Source organism: Alosa alosa, chromosome 15, assembly GCF_017589495.1.
Source record: "Alosa alosa isolate M-15738 ecotype Scorff River chromosome 15, AALO_Geno_1.1, whole genome shotgun sequence".
Classification (NCBI taxonomy): domain Eukaryota; kingdom Metazoa; phylum Chordata; class Actinopteri; order Clupeiformes; family Clupeidae; genus Alosa; species Alosa alosa.
Genome location: NC_063203.1, coordinates 7,189,645 through 7,212,390, shown reverse-complemented (window position 1 = coordinate 7,212,390; position 22,746 = coordinate 7,189,645). Strand labels below are relative to the sequence as shown.

At 42.6% G+C, this 22,746-nt stretch overlaps 1 protein-coding gene across 4 annotated transcripts; it reads left to right on the top strand.

Annotated features, from left to right (window-relative positions):
- The first annotated feature begins 240 nt into the window (after positions 1-240).
- cltcb (clathrin, heavy chain b (Hc)) lies at positions 241-21,447 on the top strand. Of its 4 annotated transcripts, XM_048264887.1 has the most exons (34): positions 241-754; positions 1,781-1,988; positions 2,417-2,419; positions 5,029-5,297; positions 5,477-5,638; positions 5,779-5,892; positions 6,161-6,334; positions 7,584-7,781; positions 7,956-8,156; positions 8,275-8,427; positions 8,538-8,660; positions 8,934-9,071; positions 9,397-9,561; positions 10,117-10,297; positions 10,523-10,686; positions 10,825-10,950; positions 11,219-11,361; positions 11,707-11,941; positions 12,717-12,839; positions 13,085-13,230; positions 13,354-13,537; positions 13,624-13,816; positions 13,902-14,059; positions 14,157-14,321; positions 14,529-14,636; positions 14,902-15,069; positions 15,279-15,428; positions 15,605-15,736; positions 15,843-15,953; positions 16,054-16,224; positions 17,350-17,571; positions 18,177-18,197; positions 20,059-20,134; positions 20,340-21,447. In XM_048264887.1, the coding sequence occupies exons 1-34, from the start codon at positions 713-715 to the stop codon at positions 20,468-20,470; spliced, it is 5,058 nt and encodes a 1,685-aa protein (XP_048120844.1). In that variant the 5' UTR covers positions 241-712; the 3' UTR covers positions 20,471-21,447. The 4 variants fall into 4 exon arrangements, with proteins under 4 accessions (XP_048120844.1, XP_048120845.1, XP_048120847.1 ...); XM_048264888.1 differs by lacking the exon at positions 2,417-2,419; XM_048264890.1 differs by lacking the exon at positions 18,177-18,197 and having other exon boundaries at positions 242-754.
- The last annotated feature ends 1,299 nt before the right edge of the window (positions 21,448-22,746 follow it).

The window sequence follows — 22,746 nt, the reverse complement described above, 5'->3', positions numbered from 1 at the left end:
GCAGGGCACTTGTTCCGGTGATACTTTGCTCTATAATCATTTGAACAGTGTTTTTTCCTCACGGTTAAGCCCTACAACCAGTTAAGGTGTGCAAAAGTGTGAAAGCTAGTGAAAACAACCCAATTCCACTGCAAATCATTTGTCCCATGACTTGCCAAGTGCCAGGTCAATGCATTACCCGGAACTGACGTACACCTACCAGACTGAATGATGTGGCAAAAAATACCGAGAAATTGCGCAGGTGTAAAATCGCACTGCATTTAGCACCTCGGCGTACAAATACCCAACAAAATAATGTAACCATTAGTGAAACTGATTGTGTTATTATTAATAATTTTAATCTAAATAATAATTGCCCAATTTACGTATTGTGTCCTTCCGCCGCAGAGGTCCCTATCTGCGGCTTCCGGATTGTATCTCTTCCTAGCTAGCTGCTTCCGCCGCCATTGCGGGTTTTCGGAGTTAGGTGCTGGGGCCACTCAATACCTTAAAGGCGGTGGAGAAAAGCACAAACATCCGGCGGGGTGATTGTCACCATACATACATTATTAGTGAAACCCCCCAGCTAACCGAGAGTTACTGCTGTCTCAATTTGTCTCCCTATTTTGACTGGCTGCGACTGACCGCGTCTGTGGAGGAGGTCGTGGCTATAACCCACTCGTAGAATATTCAGGATTCCGGCCGGGAGGATTGAAAGCAGAGAGGAACAGCCATGGCTCAAATCCTACCTATCCGCTTTCAGGAGCATTTGCAGGTTTGTTTGAAAGAACAAACTCATTTTCTGTGGCATAGTGTAGTGTTGAAAATGAAAGTCCTTTATAGTCTAGCGTGATGGCTTTAGTAAGCTAAATATCCAGCTGGTTTAGCGTTAACCGCTCCCGTCCCTGTTGACAGTGCTAACGTTACTCAGCTAACGTTAGCTAGCTAACGGAGAGAAATCAAATGAATGACCTCCCATCCTCCATCGTTTGAAATGCTAAAACAACGATATATTTTTTATTGATTTCAATAACAGTGTAATCATTGCATCTCACGTATCTCATGCTCATGTATTTCTTATATAGTCTTTGAATCTTGTTTTGTAGCGGCATCTTTTTAAAAGATTAATGTTAGCCACTGTTAGCTAATAACGCTAACATTAGTTGTAAACAGGTAGCAGCATTAATTTCATTGAATTGGGAAATTAGTCACATTGTAGCTAGTTTGGATACGCACAGCAAGATTACGCGCTCAGCTGACCTCATGTGGTCTTCAAAGAATGTTGTTACAATGTCACTTCTCCAGTGTGGGAGTTCTATTATTTATTTGCTATGAATGCATATTAGAATACAGTGCAAACCGTATCTGAGTGCCACATATTGAACCAACAGGCACTGACTGAAATTATCTCTGCTCGAAATTAATGAATTCATGCAACATTTTAGACTGATAATTTGTCAGTAACAGTCACACATCAGATAGCAATAGGAGGAACGAAATTTGAAATATTGATGTTCGTCGTTGTAGACACGAAAAGATAGAATCTATCTACCCGTTTCGTTTGGACGGATTAACCGGCAATGTACATGACTATACAGTCTGGGTTTTTTTTGCCATTTTTCACGATTACCGGTAGGACTTGACAGATTAGTAGGCTATGGTCAGTCCTGAATGCCTGTAGTCAAATATTTATTCAAGTAAATATATGTTTGGACTTGTCTCATTTCTAAATTGTGTACTTTTTGTTGTCAATATCAGCTTGCAATGACTTTCAAATGCTAATAAATATGATTTCCCACAGCTCCAGAACTTGGGGATCAACCCTGCCAACATTGGCTTCAGTACACTGACTATGGAGTCAGATAAATTCATCTGTGTTCGAGAGAAAGTTGGCGAGCAGGCACAGGTAGTGATTATCGACATGAGTGACCCAAACACTCCTATCCGCAGGCCCATTTCAGCAGACAGTGCCATCATGAACCCGGCCAGCAAAGTTATTGCACTCAAAGGTAAGCTGGCCTGCATCCCACCCTCCCAAGGGTAAACACAGAGTTAAACATACCACTCTGTATGTCCGCCTTACTCCTTACCGTGTAACAATAGCAATTTAACTGCATTAACTTGATCATATTTACATACTGAATGTTTATTCAAGGCCATCTCTTAAAGTTGTCATGACATGTTTCTGTGTGCCTACTGAATGTAATTTATGATGTGATCATGGTCCTCATGCCCTCCGTGTGTGTGTGCGTTCAAAATGATAGACATTTTGGTTTGTAATATACATTCTACTGGCCTCTTTATCTTGTTCAATTTATAGTTAAAAATGACTTGAGTAAAAGTGTCTATTTCCAATGTCTTTCTATCATAAATGCTTTGTCTGTTTTTTGCTTTTTGTTCTTTGTTTCGTTTCTTACTGCTTCTTATATGTTTGCAGACGGTGAGTTAAACTTTATATATCATGATGAGTTGTGGGACGTGTAATCCTGTGTAAATGTGAACTAAATTAGCATGTGATGAAAATGTGAGGACTTCAATACATGGCACTACCAGTTACAGTTACATCAGTTCTCCTTTTTTATTTTTAAGGATTGTTTTTAAAGTTGCCAAAAGTCAGTAAATCTACTGTCTAGTTGGCAGAATTTTTAGGCCTTCTACTCTCTGGGCAAATGTAAATAGATTATTAGATGAACAGAATATGCTCTGATATTAAGTGGTTCCATAGTACCTTCTCTAGGTTAAATTTCATGTTTGTCAATGCTGGTAGAGCAATTATTACATCCCCTTAATAATGTGTATGTTTGATAATACACTTGGGTTATTTGATTGCATTATTATATTTAAAGCATATATATATTTATAGCATAGAATCAGGTGAGATAAACTTAAAAAGGAAGTATATGTATTGTGTTTGGAGACTAGTGTTCACATTTTGTTTGATCTTCACATGAAAATTGCATTTTGTGCTACAGAATGAATTATGATGATCGTAATTTTTAACAAATTTACACACAAAGTTAAATTTAGTCTCGATGCTGGTATAGCTTTCAACAAGATAAAGATACATCCACATAATGATTTACTATGCTTTATTAGGCTTTAAATGATTTTTGAATTGCTTAACAAAACCTTTTAAAAGCCCCAAGGAAATAAATATATTTTAAACATGACCCATACTAACTTATTCATTGGGCTACTAAACATTAAACAAATAAAAGATGACCATTTGGAACTTCTGGGATACTCAGGTTGGATACGATGTATCAACAACTAAATTATAATCATCCTTCTCCCCAGTTCAGGATAAATCTATAGTTATTCTCTAGATATTATGTTTTGTGATAACATTACACAATCCAATTATACATGGACATGTTAACTTGTAGCCATAGTCTTGTACTTGTACTATCTAGTAACGTCCTAAAAATCAGTTGTTCCACAATGAAATAATTGTAGTATCGCAATGCTAAAGCCAAATACATTTTGACAGTGATTGTTTTGGGACTGGGTGTTACTCACAGTAATGAAACTACAGTAATGTAACATATTTCATTCCCATGGCAATGGTTTCTGTCTGGTATACTGTTCCTCTAATCTGCATTCAGGCTTGAGCCTGCTCTGGCACGGCATCCTGCTGTTTGACAGGCATACAAACTGGAGCTAGACAGGACGTGTTAGTGTGTTCATATGCTAGATATATGGCAACCACTAAAATTTACTGTCACCCTCCTTTACCCACTTGATTTATTATGTCTAGCAATTCAAGGTTAATGTAAGTGAGTTGCAGTAGATATTATGCTATTTCCGGAAATTAATACAAAATACAAACATATGCATATATATATTTGGTAGATTTGGTCCAGTGTTCTTGTTCTTGGCAACAGAGCTCAAGTTGGCTATGTCAATCAACAACACAAGACAGATTTTCTATAAACTAGATAAAATGGTGGACATTTCAGAGAAATGTACTCCTTATTACTACTAGAGACATTTTTGCCACTCTCTTTTTTTCTATTTCTATTTAGGGTATCACTTGTTACATAGCCTAAATTGCTGCATTCTATCCTGAAGACTTAAGTAGATTCTTAAGTAGAATTTAACTTTTCTGAGTAACTTCCCTCTAACTAGGAGGTGCAATCACAGCACTTGAATGGCATTTGTTATATATTGACCTAGGACGTGACACACACACACACACACACACACACACATATATATATATATATATATATATATATATATATATATATATATATATATATATATATATATATAAAATACATATACACATATATATGTAATAGTTATTTGTAAACTCTAGGGGGGGGGGCATAGCAATAGTCGCGAAGTGGTTTGCCTAACCTTTAAGCTATGAGTGTATGAACATAATGATAGGGTGTGTGCAAACATGGTGATTCAATTCTTGCCCGTTTGGACCCTGACTGTCTCCAATCACACTTGAAAGCATGATTTCCTGCTTGCTTGAGTTGAAAGGAGTTCAAAGTTAGAGATGAAAGTTTGTCCTGAAAGTTAGAGATGCTGACTTGACCTGTACTAATACTTGAAATTTAATGCTATGATTTAGCTCTTTCTCGCCATGAGGCATAAATGAGGGGAAACAATTAGGGATCTCAGTGATTCCTCAGATTATACACATTTGAAGTCCGCTCACAATGATCTTGATCTACAAATCATTTATTCAGCCAATATGGTGTAATTGTCACTCCTGGGTGTACTTATATGTACTTATAACATGTAGTTATAACATGTAGTCGTCCAAATGCTGGTGATTTGAATGCCTTTCCTAACATCTGACTGGATGTCTGTGAACATTTTCCATGTTTGTTTTTGATTTTTGCATTGCGCCTGCTGTGTTGTCTGAAGTCATGGTGAAATGCTACCACGGCTACCAATATTTCTCAATCAAGTGGAATTTGGTGTCTATCATCTTGTCAGATTTCTATGTTTTATGTGGCATTGCATTTGGTTCTTAATTGAGCCCATGCACAACAATTCCCTACATGATTATTATTTTTTTGTCCTTTCCAGCTGCAAAAACGCTTCAAATTTTTAACATTGAAATGAAGAGCAAAATGAAGGCCCACACCATGACTGATGATGTCACATTCTGGAAGTGGATCTCCCTCAATACTGTAGCACTTGTGACAGACAACGCTGTTTACCATTGGAGCATGGAAGGAGACTCTCAGCCAATCAAAGTGTTCGACAGACACTCCAGTTTAGCAGGCTGTCAAATCATAAACTACCGCACTGACGCCAAACAGAAATGGCTGCTTCTCATTGGGATCTCTGCGCAGGTACTTTTTGAAAGTCTGATATTTAACATCTTCAGGATAGACATGTGTGATAGAAACGTGTGTTTGTGATGCTAACTCTGATCTCTTGTACAGAAAATCATTTGTGCTGCACGTCTGCTTTGTTATCATGAATGAAAGAAAAAAACCTGATCTTAATGCCCCTGTTTTTTCTCTCAAAGCAAAACCGTGTAGTGGGTGCAATGCAGCTGTACTCTGTGGACAGAAAGGTCTCCCAGCCCATTGAGGGTCACGCAGCTGGGTTTGCTCAGTTCAAAATGGAGGGAAATGCTGAGGAATCGACCCTGTTCTGTTTTGCTGTGCGAGGACAAGCGGGGGGAAAGGTATGGCTAAGGATGGTCCAGATGGTTATCTTGCACATATAGCTCGGAGATTATATCAAGAGCCGTCATGTCTTTCGCACCAGCGGAGAGAAAGGAAGGACGCAGAGTGAGTCATTTCTGCTGTCTGTCTCCTCTTTCAGCTGCACATCATTGAAGTTGGTACTCCACCGACGGGCAACCAGCCATTTCCAAAGAAAGCTGTGGATGTGTTCTTCCCTCCAGAGGCCCAGAATGACTTCCCTGTCGCTATGCAGGTACCCCCCAGCCATTTGCTCTAAGGCCCAATTCACACCAAAGATTTGTGACGAGACAAAACCATTGCAGGAAGAGTTGCTGTGGTGTGAATTAATTGTTGCAAGTCGTTGCCAGCTGTTGCAAGCCGGCTTTAGAACGTTGCAGCTCATCTCTTCGCGAATCTTTGGTTTGAACCCCCCCCTTAAGATTCAACCATTGTGCTCAACTTGAGTTGTTAATGTTTAGGATCACTGGTTGCATATCAATTTATCTATCTTTCCCCCCTAGATAAGCTCCAAGCAGGATGTTGTCTTTCTCATCACCAAATACGGCTACATCCACCTGTATGACCTTGAGACGGGCACATGCATCTACATGAACAGGATCAGTGGAGAGACCATCTTTGTCACAGCCCCCCATGAGCCCACTTCTGGCATCATTGGAGTCAACCGCAAAGGACAGGTACTGAGCCATATTAATCCAGCGGAGTGTTATGAAAAATCAATATGCGTGTTGTGCCTTGTTAGTATCAGAGGAAAATCAAATCCATTGAAGAATAGATGGCAGGTGTTTGGGCTGTGTTTGCCTGTGTAAGTACACAGGCCACAAAGGAGGGCTGGACTCCTGTTGTTGTGTTGTAACCGTAGTCCTCTTCCTTATAAATTATTTTCTAGCTCAACCCCAAGCCCCATGAAATATTCAGAGTAGGAGTGGCTCGTCCTTCTTGTGAATGGCCTTGCCACATTCACCGTACTGTATGTATGTACGCAGACTTATGTCTCATTTGTGTCTGCATGGCACGCTGCCACTACACCCTGACTGCATTTGGACAGTCCCTGAAAATAAATCTTCATAGGGCCTTCTTCCTTCTTGGCACCAGGCGGTAAAAACAGCATGTGACACTTACTGCGAATCTCCAGGAGGCGTCCTAATCCTCTTAAGGCTCCTCTTTAGGGCTTTCCTCCCACACTTCTGTGACAAACTCTGGTGCGCTGATCAGTCCAGGCAGGGATGTTTTGGAGAGAGGTGTCACTCCTGTCCCCTAAGCCCAGCCGCTTTGTGCCATGCCAATTTTAAGTTTTCAGTTTTGTAATGGAAGAACATCTGTTGTTGGGGGTGCAGAATGTGGGAAATTGTTGGTCCCTCTATGAATAAGAAACTTTATGAAAATGTCACAGAAATTGTTAGAAACATCTAAGCTTGGAATTTTTTTCCCCCTCCCCCCATAGTTTCTGTAAGAGTACTGTGAAATGGACCAATCTGAATAAATTGTAGAAATAGTAAACATTTGGCATTTTCATTTGATGTGCTGATGTTATCACTTCAGCATTAATAGTGGGACCTGTCTATCTTCGTTAATTTTGCAAACAATTGACTGATTTAACAGATAGGATGGGATCTGTTGCACTTGTTTTTCTGACAGGGCCACATCTGATGACCTCATATCTTTAGTTATACAGGCTGCAGATTTTGTTTTTGTGGAATAACCTCCAGTGCACTAATGCTTTAATGAGGACTTGTTGAACTTAGCTGATAAGCCTTACCAGGTATTTCATGACATGCAAGCTTATTGTGGCCCATCATGTACCATTTCTAAACATAGATTAGCTTCGTTGCGCTCACCGGTTGCAACACTAATGACATTTTGGTTTTCTGTCTTGCTCTTGTGGTTTTTCACTTTCTCCTCTGACCACCTGTGTCCTGTGTTCAGGTGCTGTCTGTGTGTGTGGAAGAGGAGAACATCATCCCCTACATCACCAATGTGCTGCAGAACCCAGACCTGGCGCTGCGCATGGCCGTGCGCAACAACCTGGCCGGTGCCGAGGAGCTCTTCGCCCGCAAGTTCAACAACCTCTTTGCCAGCGGCAACTACTCGGAGGCTGCCAAAGTGGCAGCTAACGCACCCAAGGTACCTCCACCCACACCAAACTCTCTAATGAGATAGCTCTGGGGGAACTGCAGTAGGCAAAGTCTTGAGTATTGATCACCTGAGTTGCAGACCGAAGCGAAACCTTCTGATATGTCGCATTAATGCTGGTGTTGTGGAAACTCCGCCTCTGATCTGTCTGTGTCCTCCAATCAGGGAATTTTGCGGACTCCAGACACCATCCGGCGGTTCCAGAGTGTTCCGGCACAGCCGGGCCAGACCTCGCCCCTGCTCCAGTACTTCGGGATCCTGCTGGACCAGGGCCAGCTCAACAAGTTCGAGTCCCTGGAGCTGTGCAGGCCCGTGCTGCAGCAGGGACGCAAGCAGCTGCTGGAGAAATGGCTGAAGGAGGATAAGGTAGGAGGCTGGACAACCGGGCTGGACACACTGACCACTGAGTTAAGTTCATGAGGAGAGGTGGAAGTTTAACCAGTATGACTTGACAGGAGCCTTCTCTTTTGTTTTGTTTTTGTAGCTTGAATGCTCTGAAGAGCTTGGTGATCTGGTGAAGTCAGTGGATCCCACCCTGGCTCTTAGTGTCTACTTGAGAGCCAACGTCCCCAACAAAGTCATCCAGTGCTTTGCAGAGACTGGGCAATTCCAGAAGATCGTCCTCTATGCCAAAAAGGTAACTCAAGAAATCCAGCGTTAGTGTATCCACAGTGCTCTGCCCTTTTGTAATGAACAGGCCTCAGTCATGTATATTCTAATCATGTACCTTTGACTGTGTTCTTCCAGGTTGGCTACACTCCAGACTGGATCTTCCTGCTGAGGAACGTGATGCGCATCAGCCCAGAACAGGGCCTGCAGTTCTCGCAGATGCTTGTGCAGGACGAGGAGCCGCTGGCTGACATTACACAGGTTAGAGGAGTAGTAACTCCCTCTTAACCCTTAAAGGAGTACCGTCACACTGGTGTGACGGGAATGTTGAGAAATTAACGTTCTAAAGAATATCTGGGTTCATTGAATTCAACATAGAATTTTAGAACCTTCAATTGTTGCGGAACTTAGAACGTTCAAAAACCTACACCTTTAAGGGTTAACGCTGGTTCTGTCAGGGCCTCTTATCATCTCAGATGATCACTGATGGTTTGGCTAACATGCTCTCTCCCCTGACCCTCTCCACTCGCCCAGATCGTAGATGTGTTCATGGAGTACAACCTGATCCAGCAGTGCACCTCCTTCCTGTTGGACGCCCTGAAGAACAACCGGCCCACAGAGGGACCGCTGCAGACCCGCCTGCTGGAGATGAACCTGATGCACGCGCCACAGGTGTGCACCCTCACCAGCAACTTCTGCTCTTTTACCCTCTTTTTATTTGTCTTGGTCATATTCTTTACCCTTACCTCTTCTGAATTTGAATCAGAAACTGTTTTTGTTTTAAGTGCTGACACTCTAGCAGTTATTGTAGCTCATATTACAGACAATATGCAGACAGTGCACAAGCAATATACAGACTATATAGACAAATTATACAGACTATATAAGACAAATGATATACATTAAATGCAATGTGATGGTGCAAACAACAACAATGTACGGTAATCTCTTCTCTCTCTTAATGAGTTTTTAATTGCGCTGGTGTTTCTCTCCACAGGTTGCCGATGCCATCCTCGGGAACCAGATGTTCACCCATTATGACCGCGCCCACGTGGCCCAGCTGTGCGAGAAGGCAGGGCTGCTGCAGAGAGCTCTGGAGCACTACACCGACCTGTACGACATCAAGCGGGCCGTGGTGCACACTCACCTGCTCAACCCAGAGGTAAAGCCTGTCATGCTCATTTCTAATATTAAAATGACTATGGTTGACACGGTCATGGAAAACCTGGAAAAGTCCAGGCCTGGAGAAATGAAGGAATTCTGTAAATTCATTAAAAAGTTTCATTTTGTCATACCAGGGATGTAGGTAGGAAATAGCATAAATCATGTCACATAATTCAGTTGCTTCCTTCATAGCTAAAGAATGGTGGGGAAGAACACATTCATCTGATCTCGTTGTTTGAGTCAGAATTAGCCCCAACCTGTGGCGTAATTTAGCAATTTTGTACTTACAGATTGTGAGAAGTCATTCAAGGTCATTGAAAAGTAATGTAAAAGTTTTTGAAATTGTTAGTGAAATGGGTGGGAACTCCGGTAGTTTTCCAAGAGCCCTGATATTGGATCGAGGCCACCTAATTTTCTGTTCACTACGAGACCAAAAACAATTTAGAGCACTTTCGTAGCGAGTCTTAATGCACCGTCATTGAAATCCCATCAGGCACCATTAGAAACGTATCAGTGTTGAGCGTGGCAGTGAGCCGAGTACTCTTGTGTGCAGTGGCTGGTGAACTTCTTTGGCGCGCTGTCAGTGGAGGACTCTCTGGAGTGCCTGAGAGCCATGCTGTCGGCCAACATCCGCCAGAACCTGCAGATCTGCGTGCAGGTGGCCTCCAAGTACCATGAGCAGCTCTCCACCCAGACACTCATTGAGCTCTTCGAGTCCTTCAAGAGCTTCGAGGGTAACTGCTGCTTACTCTTAACCGTGTGTGTTGGGTAATAATGCCCCACAGGATTTTAACACACTTTTGCACATTATTTGTTATTTAGACACTGGCACATTTACTAATCTCCGCTCCTAAGTGAAGATCTATAACGTAAACGGTATCTTGTATGTAATAGACAGCCAATAATGTTTTTCATTAATGTCTGATTGAAAAGTTTAAAAATGATTGTCTCTGTTGCAGGTCTCTTTTATTTCCTGGGCTCTATTGTGAACTTCAGCCAGGACCCAGAGGTGCACTTCAAGTACATCCAGGCAGCATGCAAAACCGGACAGATTAAGGAAGTGGAGAGAATCTGCAGGGAGAGCAATTGCTACGACCCCGAACGTGTAAAGAACTTTCTGAAGGTATGATTTCGCCTTGGGTCTAAGTTAATGTCTAATGTACAGTAGATGTTAATGAAGATAGAATGTCTTAATTTAACTTTTAAATGTGATCGTGTGAAATTGAACACCTACATTTTCTCTTTCTGTCTCTTGGAACAGGAAGCTAAGCTGACTGATCAGCTGCCCCTGATTATTGTGTGCGATCGCTTTGACTTTGTCCATGACCTTGTGCTCTACCTGTACCGCAACAACCTGCAGAAGTACATTGAGATCTATGTTCAGAAGGTAAGCCATTCAGACTTTTAGAGATCAGTCACTTCAGAGAAGCTGTGCACTTTAATCACACAGATCAAACTATAAAGGCAACACCAGTGCAGTGTCAGTTGAACATTTGTTCTAAAATATATGGTCTATTTGACTTCAGCTACATTTTTATTGTCAGTTACCGGTATTTGTCAGCAGCACTTTGGTCAACTGCCGTTGTATGTTAAAGGGCTATGTAAATACATTGACACTAACGGATTGTGTGATTTCACTCGCTTGCTTTCTTCAGGTGAACCCCAGCCGTCTGCCTGTGGTGATTGGAGGTCTGCTGGACGTCGACTGCTCCGAGGACGTCATCAAGAACCTCATCCTGGTGGTGCGGGGCCAGTTCTCCACCGACGAGCTGGTGGCCGAGGTGGAGAAGAGGAACAGGTGCGCTGCTGAGAGACCAGCTTTAGGACCCAGCCTCCTGCAGGCAGTACAGCTACATGTAGAGAGACACAGAGGGCAAATCTGAGCTTAAGCACAACATGTCCATGATGAGAATGTGGTGTTTATTTACGAAACCAAAATAGGTACTTTTATGAATTAAGATAGCACATCACAATATGATCATGTTGGAGCAAATTTTAGAACTTTAAAAAAAACTTTGTTTCTTTTTTTAATTTTTAATTGTTTTTTTTTTATCAATATTCTTGGTTTTTCGCAATGTCTCCCGTATGTCAAAATGGCTGTGTATATGTGTGATGTTAAATATGTAATGCTGTGCTGTGACAGACTGAAGCTCCTGCTGCCTTGGCTAGAAGCCCGCATCCATGAGGGCTGCGAGGAGCCAGCTACCCATAATGCCCTGGCCAAGATCTACATCGACAGCAACAACAACCCGGAGCGCTTCCTGCGGGAGAACCCCTTCTACGACAGCCGTGTGGTGGGGAAGTACTGCGAGAAGAGGGATCCCCACCTGGCCTGTGTGGCTTACGAGCGAGGACAGTGCGACCAAGAGCTCATTAACGTACGTGCCCAGTGGGCTCCTCTCAGTCCACAGACGCAAAAGTGACCTACATACACTGACACCGTTTTAGTAGACATACACTAGTCTGGTGGCCATGATTAAAATAGATGCTGTTTTTATATATATATATATATATATATATATATATATATATATATATATATATATATATATAAAAATATATATATATATATATATATAGTAACAAACTGCACAGTTGTCTCAGAATGGTTTTTATTGGTTACGCACCTAAACACACAAACCATAATTCCGGGCCAGACCTGGCCCTTATGCTCCAGCACTAAACATCTATGTGAGGCTATATCTACAACACACACTGGTTAGACCCGGTTATGAACACTGTAATCAACTATAAACATAAACATGACAGACAGGACGTACAACATTGGTAACTTGCATGGTTAACATTAACATTCAACTTAACACATCACCTGAACAGCATCATGGGAGCACAGTCATAAGCCAGCTAGGCTCAGTTCATTACTATATATATATATATATATATATATATATATATATAGATATAGATATAGATATATATATATATATATATATATATATATATATATATATATATATATATAGATATATAGATATAGATATAGATATCACTTAAAGATGTGTATCAAAAAGAGTACATCAAAGTAACGGGTGTACTCCCTTGCCAATTACTTTGTGTGTTACCCCAGGGGTATGAGGACATTTTAAGGTTGAAAGTGTGAGTGACTGACTTGCCGATCTCTGTTCTCTTCAGGTGTGCAATGAGAACTCCCTGTTTAAGAGCCTGTCCCGGTACCTGGTGCGCCGGAAGGACCCGGAGCTGTGGGCCAGCGTGCTGCTGGAGAGTAACCCCTACAGGAGGCCCCTCATCGACCAGGTAACATTACAGCCTGCCCTCACCGCACAACTCCGAGATCAGAGCTCACATCAGGGCAGTGGGAGGAACATGAGCCTGAGGGTCCTTGTTTTTCCCTTATAGAAATGTTTAAGTTAAAATGAAATGGATAAACTACACAGATGCTGATGGATTTGCGGATGGAATGATGATGAATATGAAGAAGGATGATGTATATGTGCTCATTTTCTGTGTAAAATTAAATGTCAACTTCTGGTGCCTTGCAGGTCGTTCAGACTGCCCTCTCCGAAACCCAAGATCCTGAGGAGGTGTCCGTTACTGTCAAGGCCTTCATGACTGCTGACCTACCCAACGAACTCATTGAGCTTCTGGAGAAGATTGTTTTGGATAACTCTGTCTTCAGTGAACACAGGTATTGTAAAGTACTTGTATTTACCTTTTGAGATGTTTGTGACGGTTATATAATTAATGAAGTAAAGCATGCATGCTGGCATGCGTTCCTGGTGAAGACTGACCTCTGAGCTCTCCGCCACAGGAACCTTCAGAACCTCCTGATCCTCACGGCTATAAAGGCAGACCGCACCCGTGTGATGGAGTACATCAACCGCCTGGACAACTATGATGCCCCTGACATTGCAAACATTGCCATCAGCAACGAGCTCTTCGAGGAGGCCTTTGCCATTTTCCGGAAGTTTGACGTCAACACATCAGCTGTGCAGGTCAGTCCAGCTGCAGCTCCCTAAATCCTTCTCGCGCCAAGTCATTCAGCTGCATTCTCTGACTTTCTGACACTGCTCTATTGCAGGTGCTCATCGAGCACATTGGCAACCTGGACCGCGCCTACGAGTTTGCCGAGCGCTGCAACGAGCCGGCCGTGTGGAGCCAGCTGGCCAAGGCCCAGTTGCAGAAGGGCCTGGTGAAGGAGGCCATTGACTCCTACATCAAAGCTGATGACCCCTCCGCCTACATGGAGGTCGGACAGGCTGCAGCTCAGAGTGGTAAGGGATGGAGGTCAGCGCAGGATCTTGCAATGTCCTTCAGCCGTCTTCATCATTTATTAAAAACTTGTGTATTCTTCTGTAGGGAACTGGGAGGACCTGGTGAAGTTCTTGCAGATGGCCCGTAAGAAGGCCCGCGAGTCCTACGTGGAGACAGAGCTCATCTTCGCTCTGGCCAAGACCAACCGGCTGGCCGAGCTGGAAGAATTTATCAACGGCCCTAACAATGCACACATTCAGCAGGTACGCTGCTGACACAAAATACCTGGTCTACACACAGTACCTGATTTTAAGTTAGCAGACTGCATTGCATCTTTAATGACATTGACCGCTCATGTAGGTTGGAGACAGATGTTATGATGAGAAGATGTACGACGCCGCCAAGTTGCTGTACAACAACGTATCAAACTTTGGCCGCCTGGCCTCCACTCTGGTGCACCTGGGCGAATATCAGGCAGCTGTGGACGGTGCACGCAAGGCCAACAGCACAAGGACCTGGAAGGAGGTGAGGATAACGAGAACATGTTTCATAACTATCATTTCACCACTGTCTAACAAGAGCTTTGATTTGATGCCGGTCGATAATCTCCTCTCCTTCATACTGACAATATAAATCTCCCAAAATAGTTTTTGTTGTTGTTTGTGGACTGATGAGAAATGGGGGGGTTGTCCTTGAAGAGGTAGTGAGTATTGATCCGTTTCCCTCTGGTAGGTTTGCTTTGCCTGCGTGGATGGGAAGGAGTTCCGCCTGGCCCAGATGTGTGGGCTGCACATCGTGGTTCATGCTGATGAACTGGAGGAGCTCATCAATTACTATCAGGTACATACTTACAGTACATACAGTGAGTGTGTATGCCACTGCTACACACAGAAACACCATTTAAATAGCACTATACAAATGCACCATATAGCAGTGATAAAACGTCTTTCAGATAAATAATTATAAATTATTAATAATTTAAATAATTATAAATAACTAGTTATATTGGGGAGTAAGGGAGGCCCTGAGGCCAGAATAAACCTCTGGTCAGAAACCTAACTGTGATGCTTGTTAATGAGTGGCTGTGGTGGTGTTTCTCCCGTAGGGCCGGGGCTACTTTGAGGAGCTGATCACCATGCTGGAGGCAGCCCTGGGCCTGGAGCGCGCTCACATGGGCATGTTCACCGAGCTGGCCATCCTCTACTCCAAATTCAAGCCGCAGAAGATGAGGGAGCACCTGGAGCTCTTCTGGTCACGTGTCAACATTCCAAAGGTAAGGTGCTGTGAGCCGCCATTAAACTGGTCAATGGGGCCTGCCGTAGCTTGGCAGTTTAGGAAATAAGGGTGCCGGAACAGTATGTTTTTGAATTTGTGTGTGTGTGTCGATACTCATTTTGACAAGAATGATCTCTCTGAATGTTTGTTGATTGTCATAATAATGGGATGCAAATGAGTTGAATGAAAACTGTGTGTGTGTTCCAGGTGCTGAGAGCTGCTGAGCAGGCCCATCTCTGGGCAGAGCTGGTGTTCCTGTACGACAAGTACGAGGAGTACGACAACGCCATCATCACCATGATGAACCACCCCACAGACGCCTGGAAAGAGGGACAGTTCAAAGACATCATCACCAAGGTAACGCCCAGGCGCACTTGACCCCTCCATCAGCACCCAGCCTCAAGGCTGAGTGGATGGTTTAATGTGACTCATTATCAGCTCGGGGGTTGAACCAGGATGCAGGCAAGGACCGGAAGTTTGTCATCACTTTCTTTTCATGATTGTCCCCTTCCCTCTCTCTCTATCTCTCTTAGGTGGCTAATGTGGAGCTGTACTACAGAGCTGTCCAGTTCTATTTGGAATTCAAGCCCTTGTTACTGAATGACCTGCTCATAGTTTTATCACCAAGACTTGATCATTCTCGAGCAGTCAATTTCTTCAGCAAGGTACAATGGTCTATATTGTCTTAATACTTTATTAATGATGAAATCTGTGTTGTGCATCTTGACATTCTGGAGCAGTGGATGAATGCAATTCTTGTCTTGTTGATAGGTCAAGCAGTTGCCTTTGGTAAAACCCTACCTGAGGTCAGTACAGAGCCATAACAACAAGTCGGTTAATGAGGCACTAAATAACCTTTTCATAACTGAGGAGGATTATCAGGTATGTGAATTTTGAGCGAATGGAAACATCTAGAACATTAGCATGCATAGAAACAAGATGGACCGTCTCCTCTTGATGTCCGTCTCTTCCCTCTGCTCAGGCTCTGCGCACATCCATCGATGCCTATGACAACTTTGACAACATCACTCTGGCTCAAAGCCTTGAGAAGCACGAACTCATCGAGTTCAGGAGAATCGCGGCATACCTCTTTAAGGGCAACAACCGCTGGAAGCAGAGTGTCGAACTCTGCAAGAAGGACAAGCTCTACAAGGTTGAGTCCCTCCCATGTTGTTCTATTAGAAAAAGCATCTCTTGTTTTTTTTTGTCCTGTAACATATGAACTGGCTTGGTTTTCTCCATATAATGCTGAAATGGTATAGACCCTTTCAATTGGTTCCTGGAGGGTTTCTGTTTACACTCAAAACCAACGCAGATACTTTGAAATTAAAAATGAATCAGACTTAAGCATAATGCTTTACCAAATGTTGACTTTTATCACTTTTTGTTTGGTTCCCAAGTTGCCATTAGCTCAGTGTTGTTTTCTGTGCCACCGGGAAAAACCTTATGAACGCACATGTTTGTTTATGCTGTTGAAAGGGTCTATAGGCACTGGGAAGTAAACACAGACTTCATTCATAGCAAGGTTTAAATACCCAAGTAAAAAATGCCTGTGTCAGCAGTGTATTAACCTCAAGCTGAAGCACTGTTCCGATTAATGAATTGGTGCATTAACAATTTTGCTCTTAGCAGGAGCTGTTATGTTCAAACCAAAGACCTCAGCACTCGACTAACAGACCACATTATCAACCATGCATCCTCCTCTCTCAGACAGTCTAAGAGGGAGTCCAGTATTGCTGTCAATGTGAAATAAGCTGGCTTAAAGTGCTCTAAGCGATGCCACGCGTTTTTAGGCTAAAACATTTTATGTCACTTACTGCAAACATCACCTAACCAAATGCTAGCTGTCTGTGTCCTGAATACACTGTAAAAAAAACGGCATCTGTGTGGACAGCCCAGGCTCCAAAAACTGCAACAAAAACAACCTGGGCAAACCTAGCCCATAAAAACATAACAAACTGTTCCAGCAAATCACAGAAGAGATGCGCGTTTAGGAGAGTTTCAATTGCACAGCAGCAGCACTGGAGGGAGGGAGAGGAAGTAGCGAGCTAGCTCTCTGTTTTGTTTGAAAGTCAACAGAAGTGACGTTGCCCAGCATCGCTTAGAGCGTCTTTAAAGAGTATCAGAGTATGTATTTCTCACTGCAGCTTTGTGTTAAGCTGTTTGCAGAATTCTGTCAACCACATTGCCAGTGAAACATCTCTCTCTTCTCTGCCTGTTGCCTCTGTGTCTGCCGGCTTTGACCCCCGTGGTGTTGCTGTCTCTCTCTCTTCTGCAGGACGCCATGCAGTACGCGTCCGAGTCCAAGGACACGGAGCTGGCGGAGGAACTGCTGCAGTGGTTCCTCCTGGAGGAGAAGAGGGAGTGCTTCGCCGCCTGCCTCTTCACCTGCTACGACCTGCTGCGGCCCGACGTGGTACTGGAGACCGCCTGGAGGCACAACATCATGGACTTCTCCATGCCCTACTTCATCCAGGTCATGAGGGAGTACCTGAGCAAGGTGAGCCGCCGCCGCTGCCACAGACAGAGGTCACGAGGGGACATGTCACATTCAGTGGGAAGTTATCCAGTTGGTTTCTAGCTCATATGACATTATTATTTCTTAGCTTGCTATTTAATGTGTTTTAGGTCATGTGGTATAGGCTACTTTAGCTGAATAAGGTGCTACTGAGAGATTCATGTTCCCAAAACACAGAAGTATAGAGCTGCTAGTTTGGGGTTTTTATGGAATGGGAAGGCTCTCAGTGCCCACCCTGTTTACCCAACACCAACACAGAAATAATTTGTGCAGTTCAATCACTTGAGAAAACATTTTTAAAGTAATTCATTAATTAACACATTCATAGGAAGAAGGTATAGCCATCTTGTCATTGGCACAAATAAGTAAGCTGTATTTATTTGAGGATATAACTCTGTGTAGCAGCTGTGTAACATGGTGGTTGTGAAATGCTATCACTCTTCTGTGATTTCCCTCTGGTTTCCTTTAACGCTCTCCCAGTGATTTATTTTCTGCATTTGTTTCTTTTCTCTACCTTGCTTTTTGTCAATGCTGGAGACATAAGTTTGCTTTTTCTCCTAAGCTGCTGCTCTTGAATTCCCTTTCAGGTTGATGCAATTAAAGAAAAGGTGAAGGTCGACTCTTATTCCATTCTATTGTATTTTATCCTTGTAGTGTGGAGGACTGAATTTTCAGGAATATGCATGAGTTTTCCCCTCCCATGTCACTCTGCTGCTTCTGAACACACCTTTTGACTAGAGCCCTCGACTTCCCCCCCCTCCTCAAAGCCTCCTGTAGATGACTGACCCTCTGTTAGCCAAGCACAGCAGAAAGCTCAGATCAACCCTTTAGATACTCAAGACGCTGCTCTCTCCTCCTTCCAGCCTCCTGTGCTCAGATGACTGTGTAGAGAGAGACTTAGGAATGTTATTAGTCTTCAGTGAGTTCCTACAGCCCCTAAGGAGTCCTCAGTAAGGAATGGGGAAAGTCTTAAGTATTCTTAAATCCAAGTTAGAATTTAGAAGATTGGGTTAAAGTTATTTTCCATGTAATGGGCCACTTTAAGAGCTGTATTATGCTGTAGTTGTTCAGGGCTCAGGAGGTTGCCATCATTGTTGACTGTAGCTAACCATCTTATAGATAGTTTCAGGTATAAGTACAGTCTAGCCCTTTTTTATCCAGTGTAGGTGTGTGTGTGGTTTTGTGTGTGTGTGTGTGTGTGCGCACTGCAAGAGTGAGTAGGCCTATTGCTATGTGCAGTAGACACCGTGCAAGCATGTGTTCTTCTCTAGCTGTAGATGCACCCTCCAGTGGTTAGCAAATGTGGCTGTTGGCTGTGCCTGTCCCCTGGAAGCCGTGAATGGCCGTCCAAACCATCCTCCACCCTCTCACTCCTTCTTCCACTCTGAAACTGCCTCTCTCTGTCTCTCTTGTTCTCATGCACACTTTTAACAAAAGGAATAACACCTTGTGGCATGTTCTCTTTCTCTCCTTCTCAATGAAACTACAACTTTCAAAACAAGCCTGCTAAAATAACTACTCATTCGAACGTATTAGAGTTGACAAACCTCTGTATGTAGAGAACTGAACCCAAACACATTCATAGTAACTATTAAATGAATGGTCCAGATTAGTTGAATTGTACATATTTTTCTTTCAAAAGGTTGTCATGAAGTAAAAATTTAGACAGACTTTGGTTCACATGGTAAGTGCAAACTTTCCTTGTCATGGCTTTTTGAAAAGACTGTTCATGTTGTCCTGTCTGCCAGATGGGGAATGAATAGTGTTTTCCACAAGCTGTGACACTGCCAGTTTGCATGAACTTTTATGTGGACGTATATAGCCAATCATTTTTGTGCTGTCTACAAACCTCACACGTATCATCTTTTGTTGTAAGGCCACCAAGCACACAACTACATAACCATTTCAACATGTTTAATGTTGCTGTAGTTTTGTACTCACAGAATTAAGGACCAGACAGGGACTTTGTATTCTGTGCATTCATTTACATTAGTCACTCTTTGAAATGGGTTCGGTTTTCTACATACTCCTCAATTAATATCTAGTTTTAATACTCTTGGCTGATTGGAGGGACCATTGTCTATTTTCTGTATCTATTGGCTTTTATGTGTGATTATGTCTAAGGCTACCTCCTAAGCCTGACCTCTTGAAGGTTTATTTTTTAGTGCTAAATGTTCCGCTAAGAAATGGAAGCACATCCGTAATGAGTTTCAAACACATCCTCAGGACACACTGTTGTCATGTTAAGGGTGTTGGTTGAGGCCACAGACTGGGCTGTGTAAAAGCATTTTGCACCTTGTACACGCAGCTTGGCTTCTAGCATCTCCCATGAATGGTCCCATCTGTCAGTCATTTCTTCCGTTGACCAATGAAGACCTGACATGGTGTTGCAGCATTGTCCATTGGCGACTCCCCACTGTTCGCGACCGAGTGTCTCCGCTGACATGCCTGCCCTTGCCTCCTTTTCAGGTGGACAAGCTGGACGCCTCCGAGTCGTTACGGAAACAGGAAGAGCAAGCAACCGAGGCACAGCCCATTGTTTACGGTAAGACCCCACCTTTTGAAGTCAGCAGCCACAGCTGCATAAGATCATTCATTTATCCGATCTCTCAAAGTCCACTCCACACACAGCAGTAACATTGCCGTCTAAGAAATGGTTGGCACGGGTTTGACAGGTTGCTTTACAAGTGGTCATTTGTTTGTGTCCTCCTTAGCGCCTTTACTCACTGCCTGTGTTGTGTTTCCTCCAGGTACCCCCCAGTTGATGCTTACTGCTGGCCCCAACGTGGCCGTCCCACCCCAGCAGGCCCCCTATGGCTATGGCTACACTGCACCAGCTGGCTATGTCCAGCCTCAGCCAGGCTTTGGCTATGGCATGTAAAAGCTCCGCTGCCCACAGTCGTCCGTCTGTCTGTTCTTGCGTTCCTCACCAGCTTATTATAGTCTGTCCTCACAACAGGGGATTTTAAAGAAGCAAGTCAGAAAGTTGTGCATTTTAAATTATTCTCCTTTTTTCCTTAAACCACAATGAAGGACTTCATTTTTATTTGTTTCATTCAAGAAATGAGTCGGACCACCTTCTTTTTTGTTTTCTTTTTTTTTCACATTCCATATTTAAGCATATTCGCATTTACTAGCATTTTTGTGTTCTATTTTTTTTAAGGGGTATCAGGGGTCTTGTATGTAAGTGGACTTGTGAGAAGAGCAATTAACCTAAAGTATGTTGTTTAAGCATCAGATTTGCACTCTGTTGTGAGAGGAAACTAATGTAGAATCTCTTTAATTTTTTTTTCTTTGTTGTACTGTATGTGAAAAAGCTTACACTGTCTGTATAATGCATTTCGATATTGTATATTATGATAAATATGGCTACAAATAATATTTGAACGTAAATGCATCCATGGATACATCTAGCAACACTAAGTAATAATCGTAATATTCTACACAAACGAGTAGCTGTGTGGAATTTTAAATGCATACAGACATATAAGTAAGCAATTTTAATCCCTTCCAGCCTAAACCAGTTCTCCAGTCAACCCGTATAGAAGTTACTAGCATCTTTTCATCCACTCCATGTGTAACAGGTGACCTTTTGTTGTGCTGTATACAGTGCTCTTGTGTGAGATCATTTCCATAATGAACAATGGGGATAACAAACTTATTCTTCTGACCTGTGTATTTACTCACCGACTTATGTTGAGGTTTGTGTATGCCAGGTGTTGTGATGTTCTAGCTCTCACTATTTTGAGTGTACAGAAGAATGAATATAGAAATGGTTACATTGCTTGTCCTGTCCATTTTGTTTTTTGTGCAGTTGGCACTCGGAACATACTAAGAATAAACAGGATTGTGATCATATTTGGGTCTTTGTTGTGAACATGATTGGCTTCTAAATTCCTCATAATTACACATTATGGCTAGCCTGGTTAGCATGCAGACCTTCTCAATTATAATTTAGAGTGGGTCTGGAAAAGGTTAATTGACTTACGACTTCTAGCAAGAGTGTAACTAGCAGTGAAATTAAACTTAAATTGGTGCATTAAATTCTTACCAAATAGTTTCAAAACTGCAATATCGTGAACGGTGTAAAATGCAGTTGTTTTCTGAATTCTAAAGAAATACATGTACATGCCGGATTAGCGTTTGTATTTCCGTGCCTGTTTTTTAGGGACATTGGAAATGGGCTTCAATGGCCACTTGGCCAGACAGACCTGCAGAGCAAATCCCAAATTTGCCAAAGGTCCGTATGGCTATTCCCAGGCTACATTATGGCAGCAATAAAATCTGTTTCTTATGTGTTTCTCTTCTAGTAATATAGAAAATTTCCATAAAACCTGCCATCAAATGGTCGATGATGACCACTTGAACTCAAATGATAATCCAAAGATACAATACTGCCTTTGAACATTGCACACATATTGTTCACACAGATTTTGCTTGGAGTGGTAGACCCATCTGGCAAGCTAGTGATTTTTACTGTGTTCTGACAAACAAGAAAATCATCCCAGCAGCATTAACAATAGACATGGTCCAAAAGCGCTTTATAGAGCCCAAGCCAAGGCCTACTCATGAGGAGAGCATACACAAGGTCCTGGTTTTATCTGAATCTGCATAGAGGGTTTGCCTGCACCACACATTAGTTTGATAATATGCCAGATGGTGGATTAAACAGTTTTGGAACAAGATGGTAATAAAAAGAACAGATTCCATCTGCTTGGGGCTGCCTGGTAGAGGTATGGAAAGGAAGTCAGGGATAAAGGGGAGCATGACACGATAATCAAGTGGCATTGGCAGGCACACCATTCATACATAACAAATATGTTGATTACACTGATCAGATTTCAAAAGTCTAAATGTCTTAACAGCAACTCTGGTGTTCGAAGGTACTATGAAAGTTTAGTGCTGCAAGTGACAATATCAGTCAAGTGGTGGTGCTGTTGACCAACTTTGCTCCATTACTTTTCAATGTCTAGCTCTCAACTTTAGCGTAACATGATAAGCCAAATTCCTTACGATAGAGGTTGTCTGCTTCTATAATGGCAGCATACATTAATAATTGCTCTGTAAAATAATAATAATAATGTGCCGCTGAAATCGTTTTTCTTTTTTTACGTGACCCGGAAGGAATATTTTTTGACAACTATGTATCACGTGACT